At 45.1% G+C, this 19,963-nt stretch overlaps 1 protein-coding gene across 1 annotated transcript in view; it reads right to left on the minus strand.

Moving 5' to 3' along the window:
* The window catches only part of LOC119433721 (uncharacterized), a 45,582-nt gene extending 35,399 nt beyond the window's left edge, over positions 1–10,183 (minus strand). Inside the window, exons 1-2 of the mRNA XM_049671697.1 lie at positions 10,084–10,183; positions 1,007–1,439 (exon numbers count right to left, since the gene is read on the minus strand). Coding sequence (XP_049527654.1) covers positions 1,007–1,429 — 423 coding nt within the window. The 5' untranslated portion in view covers positions 1,430–1,439; positions 10,084–10,183. The remainder of the gene's footprint in view (positions 1–1,006; positions 1,440–10,083) is intronic.
* Between the last annotated feature and the right edge of the window lie 9,780 nt (positions 10,184–19,963).

Genomic DNA, 19,963 nt, shown 5'->3' on the forward strand with positions numbered 1-19,963 from the left:
GATTCAATTAGTATTATTAGCAGTCCATTAGCATCACAATTTCTCATATGCATACTTTGCAATCTAGTGCTGCCCCTTCCTCTGACATCATTTTCATGACAAAATCAACTTTTTTTTTTTTTTTCATGAATAGACTGTTCACAACCGTCTTCGTGATGCAACATCCGTAAAGTCATAGAACGATCCCGAATTCGTAAATTCATCACAAATTTTAAAGAGTCGGCAGGTATAGGTGTTCCCTTTATAGTCAAGGTTTCATACTGTAGTTTCATTCAGTAACTGGAATTTTCATGCCAACAGCTTCAAATGATTTTGTGCTACTGCTGCTTTATTTTTCTTCAATTTTCACAAGATCACTTTTTTTTTTTTTTTTTGGTCTGCAGAGTTTAGCAATAGGCTTGGTAGTACACCTCTCTGCCTGGACATGAAAGCCCACTACTATACATGAATTAGTTTCATTTTTGGTTATCAGTATAATTAGTTAAGACTGTAACCCGAATGCAAATTTCAACGCACTTCCTATTCGAAAAAGGTGCACGTTAGAATCATGAAAATACACTATCTTCTGCCTACTGACAACCAGCAAGCGTCCTGAGACAGAAGCAGTGACGCACTCTAGAGAAATCAATCACCCCTAATATGATTATGGTTGGAGATTGTACACTCTACCAGAGCTTCGAGAATGGAGAAAGTTCTTCGGAAATAAATCACTATGCATTAGTTCCCATGAGTGTTTTTTTCTGTGCGGCGTTGAAAGCACGAAACGGTTCTTGACCGGAATGACCGAAACATGGGTAAATGGTCAGGACCAAAAAACGCTTGAACCTCTAGTCACCAAGTAATGAGCCAAGAATGTGCAACTCACATAGGGGCAATTACTGAGCAGGCCAAAGATAGTCATCTTGCTCAGGAAAAGGTTTTGCATTCCCAACGCTGGCGTGCTGCCGATGAGGCGCTTCAGCTGTGGCGGGGCACCGTCAATGTCGCCCCAGTCTTCCTCCGACACCTGCAGCCGCATGTCGTGGTGCAGGACAAGCACCTCAACCGAGCGGAACAGGTCGACCAGGGTTCGCACAAAGTCCTGATTGTGAACAATTACGAGCGTTTGAACGTCGGAGAGGACAGCCCGTGTTGCAGCGCCCAACGGTCTGCATTTGTCAAACGACGCACAGCCAGCAAACAGCGCTCCAACTACACGGTGCTCACAGAGGAAGCTGCAGTTCTCCACGAAGGCGTCGGCAGTGGTGGTGATGAGACGCCCATCACCGTTATGGGACAGGCCCTTCGGGAGTTCTGGCAGTGTCGAAGATGAAGACGAGGACGTCGAAATCGGCCACGGATTCTCGAGCTTGAGCACGATATGCTCCTCGCGACTGCATACCTTGTCAGGGTCTTCGCCCAGTTCGCGGATGATCTCTGTGGTCATCATGTTGAAGAAGCTGCGGTAGAACAGAAGGTTATCAAAGTGATATTAAAGAAGATATGTCAAATTAGGTGGATAGGTTGCAGAAGCTGCAGCACTGCAGAAGGGCATAAAAGCTACACTGAGTCAAACTATGTCAGTTGAATTAGACTCACGGCGTAGCAGACAATATACTTTACTGACCGCACAAGTTTAGTAAAACTTCAATTCAGAGATTCAAAGGTGATACCACTGTCAAATTTCCTAAGCAGTACTTAATGACACAGAAGATTTTGGCAACGACAGGTCGAGGAAAGTTAAACTTTAATTTTATTATGAAGACATTTTTCATTTATTCAATAAAAGATTACTGCATCTGAAAGTCCAGGAAAGGAAACTTGACATTTGTGTCCTTTTCAGCTCAACATGTAGCCCAAGGTGACCAACAGGCAATATTTTCGGTGCCTCTATCTCTCGCAAACTGGCTTCAAGTATCAGGGTGCACAAGCAGGGAAGCTGAGGCATACTTGTAAAGCTAGATTTATCGGTACACTGCTAGCATCACACACGTAGGCACAACACAAACACACAAGTTGGGTAACAAACTCAACAGGACTATGATGCATAATTATTCATGGTATATCTTGATATACTGTTAGCCTATTCCATCTCTATGACTACTACTGACGATGTGTGCGTTTTTATTTTACTAACTGCCAGTCCTTGCAAACGACAGACATTTTGTTGCGACAGCTAACGAACAATATCAAAACTTGAACAAGAGAGAGGCTGACAAGAAGCTGAAGGCTTGAAGTTTATTAACAGTGTTCGAACAAGGAATGTCGCTGAAGCCCACGTTTCGACAAGTAGATTCGTCTTCATCAGGGCAGCAACTGCCTTTTCGGTTGCTGCCCTGATCAGAACGAGTCCCCTTGTCGAAACGTTGGTAACAGTGACATTACATGTTCGGACACTGTCAATCGCAAACAAAACGAAATGCACATAAACGAAACGGTGACAAAGAATGTCTTCAAACGCCGACTACTTTGATTCACTTCATTTGCAGCAACACACACATGGTTTACAAAAAGGTGAATGCCAACATCGTCAAATAAAGTTACATTCACTCATTCATTCGATTCCCGTTAAACGTGCAGCACTTTGTTTTTTACCTTCGTTTTCTGTATTTGTAATCCAGAAAACGTTCGTTCCACTCTCTATGGCAACGACGACTTCGCAACAGAGCCACGTCTCACGTAAATTTAAAAAAATCGACCTGCAAAGCACCGAGTCACCAAGGCAAATTTTCGAATAAATTCGTCTCTGGTTGCGGCGAAAACTCACACGTGTTTCTGCAGGGTTGAAGCTTGCGCTACGGCACTTCAACACTTCGAATAGTCAAGTTCTTCTCCACTGACGCTTTGAGTAGTAAGAAGACTTCGTTTATCAGCGACAATGTGATAGCTTGGCGGCATTCGATTTTGCTTTGAACTACATATGTGACCGCTTAACATCCCCCGTTCCAGCTCTACCGAGGCTGTACAACCATAGAATAAAGAACCAACTACACAGATTACATTGTGCGGCCATAGAATAAAGAACCAACTACACAGATTACATCGTGCTGCCATAGAATAAAGAACCAACTGAGCCGCTTCATGTGCGGCATGCGGCCATAGAGAAAGGAGTTCAGCAAGAGCGGACACTCTCTCAGAGCCCAGCAGCTGAATAGATGAGGCGTAAACTCGCAAAGGCTCATGGGAAACGTCGTCTGCTCGGCGCTTCCAGTTCAACCGCTGACGGTTCCGGCACACGATTCTCCGTTGGCGTTGTCAGTCGGTTGCGCTTGCTCTCTGTGCACTTTCTTCACAAGGTATCTTCCACGCTGCAAATATCTGGAGCCCGTGACAGTCGCATCGATGACTGACCATTATACCTGAGCATAGGCAGGCATTTAAAATATTTTTTTCTAGCCGAATCGACCAAACACGTGAATTAGATATGCGTGCTGTCACAGTCGCAAGTTTATCTTGAATGACGAATCGCACTTTCTTGTTCTCAAGTGAATTCTGTTCGTGCCAACGACAGAACCCACCACAAAAGCAGCCTCGCTGGCACAGTAGTGGAATAGGCATCTGATTTTTTTTTTGCTAATTACATCTAAGTTTCACTAGACTGATTTGATCAAACATGCATGGTTGAATAGTGGAGGCATTAGAGGCGCGCAGGCGGTTCCAATCCACAGCTTTTTCTTGGCACGAATGTCTTGGAACAACATTTAAGCGAATACCTTCCAAAGTATAGCGACCTTAATTTAGTGCTCGATGCAAGGTGAGCAAGGTGTAGTGGGAAGATTTAAAAGGCGTGGACCGTAATTTTTCTCGTATATTTTGTGAAAGGTGCACAAGACGAGAAACATTAACCTAATGGTCACAAAGCTGCAATATTACTTATAAAGAGGCGTCGAAAGAATATTAAGGCAGACTCAAGCATGCGCGGAAGTCAACTGCAGTCGACGAACGCTTCTAGCATACCTCACGTTCCATATCTTACATAACTATCACAAAGTGTCCCAAACACAAGGGGTATACTGCAGCTTTGATGGCGTTAAAATGTGTTCTATTTTTCTCTAGACTTTTATAACAAATGTTTTGGTGAAGTTGCAGAAAGAGATACTATGTTAAAACATTGTTAAACCATGCTGACCGCGTGGTTAACGTTTGGTTATTAAGCATGTTCCGTGAAATATTATCAGTAACGTGGACAGCAAGTTGTTAGAAAACAACACATGCATGATAAATGTCGCAAAACCTATAAAGGTGCAGTAAAATGATATAAAATTCCTAGTGTGTCATATCAACTTGTCCAAGCATCTACAATATCAGTGGTATAAAAGTTTAAAAAGCTAAACGTGTGGAAGGTTTTTTTCTTTTTTAAGGAAAGTCAGGGTTCTTAGCAGTGCGTGCTTGCTCAATGCGATTTATCAAGGACTACGAAAGGCAAACACGTTAGTGTATACGACGGGCTCTAGCACAAATCTGATATTCACAATTGAAATGTTAAAAGATCACTCACATCGTTGATTCGAACTGAATTCACTTGAGAACAAGAAAGTGCGACTCGTCATTCATGATAATCCCGCGACAGCACGCATACCTAATTCACGTGTGCGGTCGATTCGGCTAGAAAAAAAAATATTTTAAAGGACTGCCTATGCTCAGATATAATGGTAAGTCATCCATGCGACCATCACAGGCTCTAGATATTTGCAGCGTACGCGATACCTTGTGATGAAAGTGCAGAGAGAGCAAGCGCGAACGGCCCCGTGAAACGGAAAATCGCGCGCCGGAACTGTCAGCAGTTGAACCGGAAGTGCCGAGCAGACAACGTTTCCCATGAGCCTTTACGAGTTTACACCTCGGATGGATGGATGGATGGATGGATGAGGCTGAACCCTTTAAATGAGGCGGTGGCACACGCCGCCTAGCCTTGATTATAAACATATTTTGTACTTTGTGGAGGGTGAAATTTCACCCTTGCCTTGATTTTAGCCACCAATCAGATAACCTCCGTTTGGTTATTTCTACCCACTTGAAATCTATTTCGCCTCCACTGTCCCTAAACCCAAATGCTTTGAAAAAATCAGCCCCGTTTTGCACTGTAGGGTTAAGCCCGTTACAGAAAAGTATGAGGTGTTCAGCCGTTTCCTCTTCCTCTCCACATGCACAGCACAACGTGTCTATACCTTGGTAGTTGACTCGGTACATCTTAGTCCACAATACTCCTGTCCTGGCTTCAAACAACAAAGAGCTTCCCCTAGAATTATCATCGATATTTTCTTTGGCAATTTCGTGCTTGAAAGTTTTGTATGTTCCCAGTGCTGATTTCGTCTGCATCCCTGTTTTCCATAAACCCCTCTCTGTTTCTTAAACCTTTTTCTTAACCGCTGTTTCCTGGTTTGCACCCCTCCTGCAGTACAAATATTTGATTGACAATTCTCTGGTCATCCTCCATTTTGTGTCAACATTCCTTATGTACAAATAACTGAAATCTCTCCTTGCCCACCGCTTTTCTGCCATTTCTCTCAATCGCTCCTCGAATTCTATCTTGCTGCTAGCTTCCCTGCCCTCGAATGACGTCCATCCCATGTCAACCTGTACCCCCCTATTCGGTGTATTTCCGTGTGCTCCCAGAGCCAGTCTACCTACCCCTCGCTGCTTAACTTCCAACCTTGCTCGAAGCTCTGATCTCATGCACAGGACCGCGTTGCCGAAAGTCAAACTAGGGACCATCACCCCTTTCCAAATCCCTCTCACCACTTCGTACCTATTGTAATTCCACAGTGCCCTATTTTTCATCACAGCTGCATTTCTGCTACCTTTAGCCGTCACATATTTTTCATGTTCCGTTAGGTACTCAGCCCCATTGTTTATCCACACTCCAAGATATTTGTACTTATCCACCACCTCCAGCGTAACCTCCTGTATTCTATGCTCGCTGCCCTGATTATCATTAAAAGTCATGACTGCCGATTTTTCTTTACTAAACTTCAAACCTAAGCTATCTCCCTCTTTACCACAGATGTCCATTAATCCCTGTAAGTCTTCCTTGCTGTCAGCCATAAGTAAAATGTCATCCGCATACATCAGTCCTGGAAATGACTGTTTAATCCATTCTCCTTGCTTGGAAAAGGAAAGGTTGAAGCCAAGTCCGCTCCTCTCTAATTTTTTCTCTAATCCTTGTAAATACAGCATGAACAACAAATGTGACAGAGGGCACCCCTGCCTAAACCCCTGCTGTATCTCTATAGGCTCAGATACCTTGTTTTCCCATTTTATAAGCACCTTGTTACTTTTATGGATATTTTTTAAAAGATAACTTCATCTTCCACATCTATAGTGCCCAGTATGTCCCACAAATCCTTTTGGATTACACTGTCATAGGCTCCCTTGATATCCAAAAATGCGAGCCATAGGAACCTGTGTTCCTTTTCTGCTATTTCAATACACTGCGTCAATGAGAATAGATTATCTTCTAACCTTCTTTGTTTCCGGAATACATTTTCTCATCAATAGCCTCACCTATTGACTGCAACGCGTCAAGCGGTCGGCATCAATCACTTCCGTTTTCGGTTTTGGGCGCACGCATTTTGAGCGCTAGCTAGCACGCCGGCTGCCCCCCCCCCCCCTTCTTTTGCTGACCGCGCACGGTCTTCGTGTGGAATCGGTTTATTATTTGGTAAAAATGATTGCGAACTATCTTGTCAAGTCCCATCGAATCTGTGCCACGTGCACTTTCACAAAGTGCACGCAAGACCCCTTGTGAAATGAGGAAATATTTATTTTGATCTATATAAAAGCTCGTTCCGCGCTTTTTCTGCGTTCATCAAAAAAAGTAAATTACAAGCATGTTATAAAGCATTTGTCATTTTTGTATTTAGACATAGGAATACCTTTCTTCTATGGGAATACTGCGTGTAGAGGCGAAACGTGCAAAAGCGGTGAATAGGCGGAAGTACAAACAAAAGCAATTCGCTTTTCCATACATGGCGTAGAAAATACCCAACTCATCCCAAACAATACCATAAAATATGAAAACATCCGATTTCCAAGCATTCCGCCATTTCCGGGCATTATTTCCTGCACTTTATTTAGCAGCACAAATACACGGGCGACTTCGCGTTTCCAAAACTTGGCCTCGGGCAACGCAACGGTACGCTACAATATACACAAAGACGGCCCCAGGTGAAAATTTCCAACTGGGATCCAACTGGGATCAGCTGGGATGAAGTGGTTCCAGCTGGAAACCAACTGGTCCCAGTTGGGATCCAACTGGAACAATTTCCAGTTATACTGGGAGTGACTGGACCCAGTTGGGATCCATCTGGAACTTTGACCAGTTGTACTGGAATCAAATGGTTCCAGTAGAGAGGCAACTGGAACTTTCACCAGTTGTACTGGAATCAACTGGTTCCAGTTGGATTCTATTACTGGAACTTTGACCAGTTGTATCAGTAGCAACTGGAACCAACTTACACATTGGCCAGTTGTTCTGGTAGCAACTGGTTCCAGTTTGAATCCAAATGAAATGGTGACCAGAAGTTTAAATGAAAGCAAGTAACATGCAGTATTTGCTAAGACCGCAGAAGCTAGTCCTACTTATACTGAGCAATAAAGTTTGGCAGTTTTAGCAATCCTAGCAAACATTCTAATAGAAGTTTGTAATAATTAGTCTAATACATCAGTTTTGTATTACACCAATAGAAATTTCTATTACTCGTACTCATTTACCTATAAGACCAAGAGGCCGTGTGCATTAGACTTATTAGTCTTTTACAAGCAGTGTTGCGTGTCTACTAGTTTCTCTATTAGACTAATAGGTCCTATTGGCCTTATGCAGATTGTTGCTGGTCTGATACAACATGTACTGCTAGATTCCGCAGCTCTTGTTTACTGGTGAAAGTTAATGGAGAAAAAATTAGACTAGCGGACCGCTTGCTTGCACAGAGAGGTGTTTCTAATTAATCACTGAATAATTAAAAATTCTGCTGTACAATTGTGCAGCAGATTGTGCACGTTTGCATTAGTTTCAGCGCACCATCTTTCAGCGACATACACAAAAGCGACGTGCGCCTACATGGTCTTGCCAATTTTGCTTCACTGAGCCTCGTCGCGATGAGTCGAGGAAACAGCTAGTGTTTACAGCACAGAGAATACTCCCCCGCGAAAAAAAAGAAAAACGCTAACAAACCAGCTGTCAGATCGCGGTGCCCGGTCAGCTTACGAACAACCATATTTGTTTGCCGCTGAAGTTTCGTCAGTGTCGTATCTTCTGTTGAAGTGCGCATAAAGTAAATGTTAAACATTTAATCTAAATTGCTAACTTGATATCGCATATAAAAGGCCGTAATATTCATTGACATCGAAGAGCAGTATCGCAGAGAAGGAAACACGGCAGGTGGGAAGGACATAAAACTGCGACCGTAGTCAGCCGTAGTTGCGCACAGCACGTGTGCAATGGCGGCTGCCATGTCAAGGCGAGGCGTGCATGCGTGTTAGTGAATGAACGATGTGTTTTTAAGGAACCCATTGTGTTAGTGCCTGTGCAATCTCATTCGTGCAGTAGTATATTTGGATAGTTTTATCTATGGCTGCTGTTGTGACTTCAAAACAACCCAAGGCAACTGTTTTACCCCTGTCCTTTGCGGCTCTGTGGATCTATCAGCGTGCATCGATGTGGAGTGTTCACCCCGGCGCCGATTTACCATTTCGAGGTAATTATACTTCTTGTTTATGCTTCTATAGTACAGTATGAGGTGCTTTCTTTTTTTTTTTTTTATCCTGACAGTGGACATAAGTACTTCTGTACAGTGCCATTGGGCCGATTGCTGGGTGCGTTGCAGCAATGACATGCCTGTTTCCGACAACGCTGTGCAAGATTTCTGTCTACAGTTCTTTATATCTGCCTACTGTTTCGATGGAACACACATCTTATGTTGATTTTGTGTTCTTTATAATTGTCCCATCGTGTCACGTGGTGTCATTTTTTATTATGATAAACATTTTGAGCTAGCACATATCACACTGTCCTAAAATTAGTTTGGTAATTGCGGAGCCACATTACTCTAATATGGAAGCAAATATTGCCAGCTTTAACGTTTAGTGGTAGAACTAGCACCCCTGTTTTTAACTGCTTGTGTGTATTTTTGTGCCCAGGTTTTTTTAACCACTTTCTCAAAAGGACGTCCTTTGGTCGAAGTCAACGAAAAGCTCTCAATCAAGATTGCTGACCTGATGAAGATCTCGAAAGAGGAATCTGTAAAAATACATGCTGTGCTAATAAGTGCTTTTAGCAATTTTACCTGTTTTTCGTTATGTATCTGGTACAATGCAACATTTTCTTTCACTCCAATAGACCTATTAGACTAATAACTAGACTGTATTAGTGTCAATAACCGAATAAGCTATTAGGGTTTGTATTAGAAATTTTTGCTAGGGAATTAAGCAATAATAACTGAACTGCCTTAGTTGTATGAAATCCATCAGCAGAATACACTGTTGATAGGCTTCTGCACGGGCCAGTTGCAATGGGCTCCAACTGGGACCAATTGCAATGGGGACCAACTGGGACCAGTTGCAAAGGGGACCAACTGGGAATTGTTCCATAAACCAGTTCAACTGGAAACAGTTACATTCCCAGTTGGAATTTTTCCCCTGGGCCGGACGCAACAGTGGCTCCCGGCCGGACCATGCTAGACGTTCACAGAATGCCTTCTACTCACACCCAAGACAAATGCGTGGTTGCAAAGCCTGTTTTCAGTCCTTTAGAAGACGTTTTTCGAATTACAAGCTTCTGACATGTTCCTCGGCGTTATGTCTTGCGCGTTATGCCGGCGCCAGCAACACACTCCCATGTTATCACTCTTGGCAAACGCCCATCGCGTTTTCGACAGGCGTGAGTACCGAAGAAGATATATGTTGTTGCGGGGCCACAAAAAACGTCACAAACTTGTCTAAGATTCATTACACGCCAAACTAACTGTCACATGCACGACCGAGCTTCTTATCGCTAACTGCGTCACAGCGCGCTGTGCAGCCAGTGTGCCTCAACAGAACCGAAATAAGTTGCAATAATCCCCTAGGAAGCATCGGATCGTAACATGTCCCAGCACGATTCATTACCTTAAATTAACTGCGCCAGGACGGCCGTAGTCCAATACCTTGCAGTAGTCCAATACCTGAGCACCTTGCCGTAGTCCAACAGTGCAGTGGTGTCGTGTCCCAGTGCAGAAGGAACGCAAGAATTGGCCTGTCGCTAGGTAACGCAAGAAAAATAAGTCGCAAAGTATAAGTTCATTTATACGCAAAACGTTTTAGTTTTCGCGGCAAAGAATTAAAAAAATAAAACAATGTCTGCTAACTTCATTTCACTTTCTTTTTTCGATGCTCGCGGCAGCTAACGTTAGGCATCAATACTATAGCGTGACGCGTTTCCTGTTGCCAGTTTTTGCTGAGTGTGCCCCCTTGTTGAATTTCTTTCTCTGTATGCGGTCATGATGATGATGATGATGATCTATGCGGCTGTCCCCTTTGTATCGGGTGATGAACGATAGTTCGGACAAGGTAAATACACCTGGTAGCGAAGCTTCCATAGAAGCCCATACGTTCAAAACATCGCGGCTTATCGGCGGTTCATACAGCGGAGGGACTCCGCTTAACACGTTGACATAATCGCTTAGGCATTGGTCTGCGCGGCGGCTGCTACTGATCGTGGCTCTATCTCCGGGACCGGGCGCAGCGATCTTGCCGAGCGCAGCTCCTACGTGCGTAGGGAGCGAATCGTTTAGGGCGCGTTGAATGTCTGGCGGTGTCTGGGCCACGCCGGCCGCGCTTTATTATTGTAGCGTTTGTTCTAGTGGCGGAAATCGTTGCAGTAGTGGTCGTGTGGCATGATGGCTTTTGAGCTCGGTGAACTGTGGTGGTGTAAACAAGCGGATACTGGTCGCGTTTGAGCCCCGGTGCCGCGGCGGAAGCCGCGGTGCCGGGCGCCAACGCGAAGCGGTGGTCGTTGGGGTGTTGCGGAGAACACCCCAAATAAAAAAATACTGCTCCAGTCAGGCAAACCGCTCCCTCCCCGATAGTGAGATTATATTTGGATCATCAAAACAGTGATGCGTTTATTTAGGAATACCATCGTTTCTCTCTGCTGCTCACATCTTTACGTCGCATACATGCGTTAATATGTGTTGTCGTCCTATCCGTGCGAATGTTTGTGTGCCTTGCGATGTTTGCTGTTGTACAGACTACAGAGGCAGCATCAGAATTTTATGCGGATTGAAGCATGACGCGAACCCCGACCTCGGGTTCAGAAGCAATATGCTGTAGCCACTCACTAGCGCAGCGGGTATTAAAGATCCTTGTAGCATTAAATTAAATGTATTTATGTTTAAAAAGGTCAAAATCATTTACTATTCTGCTGTCGCTAAGTGCAAGTACTGGATATAGTGTTATAAAAATTCATTTGTGGTGGACATTTCCGCATCTAATTATGGGTATGTGTGATGGCCCTCCCTATATATTGTTCTTGTAGCCATTCCTGTATCGTTCTTGTAGTCAGACATTCTTTTTCAGTTGCTGAGTGGTTTTTTTCAGCAGCAGACAACGTGCAGCTGGCATAGGCAATAACGCTACATAACCTAAACTGCTTGCAATGTACAGTTGAGATCACAAGATGTGCACTCTGCAGTATCGCCACAAGACATAAGCCATAATTACCATGAAATTTCAAGTTGACATTATGTATTACAATGAAGTGCAAATACAGAACAAGTCTTTAACAAGCTCTCTGTGCTGCTTACATGGTAAAAACAATGAAATGATCAGTTTACATAATTTTTCTTTCTTATCTGCCTGCTTACAGTCGAACGCCTTTATAACAAAGTGCTTGGGACCTCCAAAATCTTTCGTTATCCAGGTTACTTCGTTGTAAAGATCATGCACCACACCGCTCACAATAGAGCAGGTTAAGCATGTTCAACAAGAGAAAACCTCTATTTAACATGAGTCCAAGAGAAACTTAGTGAAATAAGTCGATAATGCTTTCTGTGCACACTTCGTCTGATAGAATCTGCAATTGCAGCCAGTATTGCTTCGCCAAGCTTCAAGGCATGCTCTGCGGCGAGACATGGGAGTGATGCAAGGTAAAGCTGCAAGTCATCAAATTCCACCATCACCTCCCCCGACATCAAAATTCTCGGTTCGTTCACAGGCTTATCACCACTGTTATTTTTTTCTTTTTGTTATTCGTGTCCTTTCCATCCTAGATGACTTTGAATCCGTTGTCGGTTATGATTACATCATCACGTCGTCATAACCTGCAGTGCATTTGTTAGCCGTTGCACCCGGTACTGTGTTACAACATGCACTGTATGAGTTGAGCAATTCCCAGAGCAATGCGGCAGGGCTTAACACTTAGGGCCCATTCACATTTGCGACTAGGCGAAGTCGCGCGACCAAGTTAGTCGCAAAGCGACCAGTCGCAAGTAGTAGCAAATGGTGACTTTTCTCGAAATGCGACCGTTTCAGGCCAGTCGCTCACTGCTCGATTTTTCAGTCGCGCGACCACAGTCACAGAACAGCTGAACCAATCAGATGCGAAGGAACAGGACGTCCATATACGCTGACGCTTATTTTATGCAGCGATGACATTTCAAGCAGACGTGAACGGCATATCGCGACACATTTCGGTTTAGCGACTCGTCGGTCGCATTTGTCAGTGTGAACATCTTTCGTCTTGAGTAGCTTTCTGGTAGCCAGTCGCAATCGGTTGCGCGACCTCGCCTAGTCGCAAGTGTGAATGGACCCTTACTGTCCATCGGCACACTCGTCAGATGCGTCGCTGGCACTGCTGTTAGTGCTAGCGCGGAGGGCAGCACAGTGGCATCTGCGGAAGGCAGTGGCAATACGCTACATAACATTCGTTGTAAAGCAAAAATTCAGACGTCGGGGACGTCTAAATTTCTTTGTTGTACAGGCAAATTAGTTGTAGTGGTCGTTGTTGTACAGCCGTCGACAATACACATGGAAGGTAGGAATTCAATCGGGACCTAATTAGTCCTTCGTTATACAGGCCATTTCGTTTTCACGGTCCTCTCTGTTTCTGAAAAATTTGTTCGGCTGCTTGTATAACAGTATCATGATGAAAAAGATGTAACACTGTGCAGTTTTGAGGAATACAGGGTGCAGTGATGGTATTGTATTTGAAAGTTTGAAAGCTATTTGAAGACTGCTTGGTTGCTAAGCCAAAGTGCCAGTTACCTTTTTTTGAAATTCTTGCAGGCTTCGTTGATGCCTCTCAACCGAGGCCAGTCTGAATGGTTTTGGCCTCGTTGGTGGCGCTGATATGTTTCTTGGACGAATGAATGAATGAATAAACTTTATTGTACGAAGAGTGGTGTGGTTAATCTCGGGTGGAGCCCTGTTGTGGAGCCCCACTGGCGCACCTCTCCGGGCCTGGTCCAGGGTCGCCAGTTGGCTTCCCGGTGCCAGCTCGGAAAGCCGTGCCTCCCAAGACCACATTGGGAGTGTCTGTGATGAGCTCACCAGCCTGGATACTGCCTCGGCTGGGTGTTCCGTACACTGGTATGTAATGTGTGTCAGCGTGGCTGTGTGGTCATTGCACCAGGGGCATACACTGGTTGTGTATACATCTGGAAACATTGCGTGCAACCTTGATATGTGTGGGTAAGTGTTGGTTTGAAGGCGGCGCCAGTCCCTGGCTTGTTGGCTGCTTAACTTGGGATGTGGAGGAGCGTACTTCCGTCTGGTAAGGCATACGTCCTCCAAAATCTGCCTGCTTGTGATGGGATCTTCATGGTGGTTTGTGAGGGGCCTCGAAGAGTCTTCTGTGGCTCGGCCAGCAAGTCCGCTAGTTACGCAGTCGGCCTCCTCATTGCCTTCCATGCCGGTGTGCCCTGGGCACCAGATGACCCCATGGTCCTCAGTCAGCGTGGGGCCCAGGATATCGGTGACGCACCTGGGAAGTGTGCCTCTAAGATATAACTGACAGGCAGCGTGTGAATCCGCCAGGATATATACGGAGCGACCTCTTCGTTCTGCTTCTTTGATTGCGAGGGCTATGGCTGCTGCCTCCGCGGTGGCTCTTGATCTGGTGCGTATAGATGCGCAGGCCACCACTTTCTTTTGGTTAGTTACTGCCGTTGCGTATGCAGGTTTTCTGGGGCCTTGTGGTGTTGTGGAGTAAAGGCTAGCATCGGTGTAGTAAGTATCAGGATCGTTTCTTGGCCGAAAAACTTGGTTTGGGTTGGGTGCAGGCTTCACATGAAAATGGCTTGACTGTAAGAACAGATAAATATACATATGAACCTGGCAGTGAAAACAAAAGTTTTAATTGGTAAAAAAAACAGCTATAGCATTAACATTTACATAATTGGCGTAATACGAGAACATACCGTATTTACTCGCACAATGAATGCACTTCTTTTTCCCGAAAAATATGCGCAAAGTTGGTGGGTGCGTTTATTATGCGGGGTAAAATTTTGAGCGATTTTTTTTCTGCGCCCATCTCTAAAAACGTCGCAGTTATGCCCGAAAGGCAAACCATCAATTGCAATAGCAAATGCATAGACAGCTATACAAAGTAAGGATAATAGTTTTATCGGCCGTATAAACTTGCTAAGTAATTTAACCAGCATTGTGTCAGCGCGCACAGGCAAACATGAACAAATCACACTCGATGACCACGGACACTCGCTGTAAAAATGCTGGCGTGAGCAAGCGCAGCAGCAACAGCGAGCGAAGTTACCTTCGTACCGTGTATCGCTTTAACACTAACTGAGCGGTGATGATGGAGCACGCACAAAGGTATAAGCTACCAGCACACCTGGAGCCCCCGATGCTGATCGTTTTCAAGATAGGGGGCGCGAGGCCGCATAATGCCCAGTTGCTGCGCCGCCGCCCCCCTCGCTCCCCTCTCCATAGAATAAAACCATTCACATGACAAAATACAGCGCGTTTTGTCTCCGCTTTCCCCCCTCAAACGCAGGAGATGGAGCTGCTATTGTCGGCGCCAACGGCAAAAATGCGCCTGGAGTGTCCATATGATTGCTATCGCAAGAAACATAGGAGACACAAGGTAGGATTCGGCATACAATACAATCGGACCTGCGGGATGCCATATCGGACGCCGAATCATGCCGTCTCTCTCCTACTTCACGGCAGCAAGTTAAGGGTGCGTTTATTACATGGGAGAAAAATAAAATTAAATTTTGACGACTAAAGTTGGGGGTGCGTTCATTATGCGAGTGAATACGGTAACTAGTGCTCATATCAACTTGTACATGGAGACCTAAAGCTGGCCAAGGTACTTGCAGCAAGTGGCATAGCTAGAAATTTATTTCCGAGGAGAGAGAGAGGGGTTGTGCATGTGTGTGCGTGCATGTTTATATATATATATATATATATATATATATAACTGAAAAGTTGATTCCCTTCTTGAAAAAAAAAAAGCACTGTTTATTATCAACTTTCAACGTTCCGGCCAGAGACCAACCTTTCTCAAAACTAGGCGAATTAGCAGACTAGCAGAACAATCTATCCTTCCCATTGAACAGCTTTGCCTTTCTTGAGAAAGGTTAGTCTCTGGCCGAAACACAATATGTTCACTTATGAAAATTGCAATAGCCAGTGTTCCTGTGTTGCGTCCATTTTAGGCGCCCCAGAAACCTAGTATATTTCAAGTAAACAAGTTTTTTTCCGGAAACTCTAGGGCCGGTATAATGTAAGACGTCTTTTTTCTCGATTTTATGCCTTTCTAATCCAGCACTCACAACCAGCCAATCCCACGAGACGGTCTTTCGAGGGATCGCCAGACGTTGGTGCACAGGCACGAGTACAAGTTGGCGCGAGAGAGGAAATGTGGGGGCTTTTGCCCTTTGAATATCTGGCTTTGCCTAGGTACTACTACACTGTAGTACTACGGCTGAGAGCACAATGGCTGAGAGCATGAAATCATGCCGCGAATCTATGGGCGGAGGGCATGGGTGAATGGAAACATTACGTTTTATGCTATCCATGACATTGATAGAATAGCGGCTGAAAGGTTTAGTGAAAATTACAGCATTGCTTTTTTTTTCTTGAGCTATACCTCTAACTCATTCTCTGTCACTTACTTAAGGAAATTCCCGTGGGTATCTAGAAAGAAGCACATCAGAAAAGCGTTATGTACACAGCTGCGATTTGAAGAGACTTGATAGTACAATGGGTCGAACGGCAGAAGAGCACCATATAAATCTCTGTAGTACTGCTGGGTATTTATAACTGTTCACAGAAACCAGAAGGCACATCATCATCATCATCATCATTTATTTTCCCTTAAGGACCCCTGTCGGGGTATTACATAAGGGGGGGGTTACAGGAGGTAAGAATAGGAATATAGACGTGGTTACAATTTCCTACAGCCTGTGGATTACATTTGAGAACACAACTAAAAAGAAAAAAGGAACACACACAAAAATAAGGAAAAACTTCGCGGCACACCGAATACAATGCAAAAGCAAGAAAAAAAGAAAAAGCGAAAGAAGGAAAACACAGTACGGTCATTATAAGGTTAGAGTTTGAGGTAATCAGTAAGCAGCCGTTTAAAGATAATGTGGTTACGCTCGCTGACAACTCTATCTGGTAATCTGTTCCACTCTGCGATAGTGCTAGGCAAAAACGATTGATTAAAGGAAGATGTTGAACCATGCAAGCGCTGGATGCTGCAAGAGTTAAAAAGGCGACGAGATGTACGGGTTGGTGGAATAAGAAGCTTTCCATGCAGATGTGGGAAGTTATAATATATTCGATGGAAAAGGCACAGCTTTGCAATTTTCCGACGCAACAACAATGGTTCGAGTCCTAAGGTTGATTTAATCTTACTGATACTTTCTTGGCGGCTGTACCTGGAAGTGATGAATCTAGCGGCACGATTTTGTATTGATTCTAAAGTGTTGATCAAGTAAGCTTGGTGCGGGCTCCAAATAGCTGAGGCGTATTCAAGTTTACTTCGAATGAAAGTTTCATAGGCTAGTTTTCGTGTCGATGGGGGGCACAGGGCCAGGTTGCGTCTGACGTAACCAAGTGATTTAGTAGTGTCGGTAGCCAATTTTGTGATGTGGTCCGTCCAGGTCAACTTGCTGTTAATGGTGATACCGAGATAACGATATGATTGAACGGTGGATAGGGTTGTCGAATTTAGAGAATACTGGTATTCCTTGTTAGAGTGCTTACGGGAGATCCGCATAACTTTACATTTGGAGATGTTAAGTTTCATAAGAGAATTGGAACACCAGGTTTCTATTAAATGTAAGTCTTGTTGAAGTATTGCATGGTCGGTTTGGTCCTTGATGCGACGATAAAGTACGCAGTCGTCTGCGAAAAGTCTCATAGAGGATGAAATGCCGTTAGGAAGGTCGTTTATGAAGATGAGAAAGAGAAGGGGACCGAGGACAGACCCTTGTGGTACGCCAGAGATCACGCTAGAAGTGCCAGAGCAATGATTTCCGACAGCTGTGTACTGGAGGCGATTTGTTAGGAAGCAATGAATCCATGACAGTGCGAGAGGGTCGAGATTGAGGCATGAAAGTTTGGCCAAAAGTCGCTGATGGGGAACACAGTCGAATGCTTTGGCAAAATCTAGGTAGATGACGTCAGTCTGAATTGATGAGTCTAAGTTCAGGTGAAGATCAGTAACAAATTCAAAAAGCTGTGTATCGCATGACAAACCAGGCCGGAAACCGTGTTGATTGTGAAAAAAGAAGGAATGATCCCCAAGATGACATGCTATTTGTGAATATATTATATGTTCTAGGAGTTTACAGGCAATGCTTGTTAGAGAAATGGGACGATAGTTAGAAGGATCAGAGCGGCTGCCTGACTTATATACAGGTACCACTTTACTGATTTTCCAGTCATTTGGAAGTGAGCTATCGGTAATGGACTGGGTAAAAATTATTTGTAATATTTGACTGGAAATTTCTTTCGTACCTTTTAGTATCTTAGCAGAGATGTTATCTGGCCCGGGGGCACTAGAAATTTTCAGGTTTTCAATTAGCTTCATAATGCCTTGAGAATTAATGATAATAGGAAGCACATTTTCTTTTGAGCATTGGTATAACCATGTGTGAAGGCCAGGGTACAGTACAGTTCACATTTAACGGAAGCAGCCAGATATTATTGGGCAACCAATGAGAACTGAAATACGACATTACGTCCCTCCACTCAACACTCCACCTCGATTAAGACTTGAATGTGTGTGATGGACCCACAGTGAATGTGCCATATAGTGCATAAGTGTGAAAGGTGTCGCGCACTGACCGGCAGTTTTTCCTGTGGAAAAACTTGTCCCAAAAAGGGGCTTATGTGATGTGTGGTGCGCGACGGTGATATTTGTGGTGTGCGACAAGGTGCGGTGCATTCAAACAAGAAGCAGACAAGGAGAGCGCGCGCCGCTCTACCGCGCCGCGCTGAAAACGCCGCCGCCGAAGAGCGGCCAGCACTTGCACACACGGCACAAGGAAAACAACAAAAGAAAGCCAATCCAATCGCAAAGGAACACGGAGCCTCGAGCAGCCAATGAGAAATCGACGAATCGACCAGAGCAGCAGAAAAAGGAGGCAAGCTGGCAGACGGGGGGGAGGAGTTCCAGAAGCGGCACCAGGAGAAGGTCGGCCACCGGATCGGGAGTTGAAGAAGGCCGTCGGGTTCCGGATCCGAGCCACCAGGACTTCACCCAGCCGGGGCCTCCTGCCAACCCATTCCTGGGCGCCGCTACTCCATCCGTTCGAGAACTGCTGCCCGAGGCCGGTAAGCGTCTGCACCCGTGGGCAGAACGAGAGCTGTCGGGCTACGGGCCCGAGCTCTACAACCAGCTGCCTGGCCAGGACGCCGCCGCCGTCAACCCGTGCTGCCAAGCCGCCTGCCTTCCCGGGCATCGCCACCCTGCCCAATAGTCAACTGCTGCTGCCCGAGGCCGGTGAGCGTCTGCGTCCGTGGGCAGAACGTGAGCTGTCGGGCTACGAGCCCGAGTGCCACGATCAGCTGCCCGACCAGAACGCCACCACCGTCGGCCCGTGCTGCCGAGCCACCTGTTTTCTCCCTCCGAGCCAGAGCTGCCACGCTCTGGCAGCCTGTACGACGTTCCGACACAACGACTTTTGGTGAGACGAACACCGCTTATCTCGTCGTCTCGTCTCCGCTTCGCCGCGTCGAGACTGTAGTGCATACTCACACCCGCAGCCTGCCCGAACTTGCCTCATATCATTAGCGTTCTAGCCACATGTGTGTTGTATTATGAGTTCTTTTTGAGTGTTTATTTTATGGGTTTTTTTTTCTCGTTCTAGTTACATTGAACGTTTTGTGTGTGCGTTCCACAAACAGCTTTGTCCTCGATTGGGTTCTGGGAGGCTCTGCCTCAGAGAACTGCCAGAAACATTAACACAAAAGAACCTGCTCATCACACACTCAAATGCTCTACTAACCGCTGACCTCCTCCATGTTGCAAAAATAAGCAGAGCCCAGCACTCTTGCTACTTGCTTATTCTTGCACAGCAGTGCCGCATATCACTATTTCACCACTACAGTCGCCAGCTTTTCTTCCTTGATGCTGCACCTAGTACAGTGCTAACACTCTGCCAGCCCTTTCTTTATGCAGTCTATTTCACCAGGCTTTCTTTCCAACATAGAAGCATTTTTGTCTAGTCGTACTCACACCAACTGCACACCAAAATTCTCAAAGCAATTCACCACCTGTACACCCTTTCCAATCCTTCATATCAAGACCTGTCCATCCATCACCTTTTTATTAACAGTTCCCCCTTTATGCTTCCTAACCCAGAAACTTTTCAACTGCATGTTTCCCAACAACTCGCGGTCAAAACATCAAACGGAGCTTACATCACCACTACCACACTTCTTACTCATCTCGTTTCCATCAGCCCTGTTCAAGTGCTTCAGAGTGTCTCGTAATATTCAGTGTGCTCATATCTCCCGCACCCAAGTAGTA

This window comes from Dermacentor silvarum, chromosome 1, assembly GCF_013339745.2.
Source record: "Dermacentor silvarum isolate Dsil-2018 chromosome 1, BIME_Dsil_1.4, whole genome shotgun sequence".
NCBI lineage: Eukaryota > Metazoa > Arthropoda > Arachnida > Ixodida > Ixodidae > Dermacentor > Dermacentor silvarum.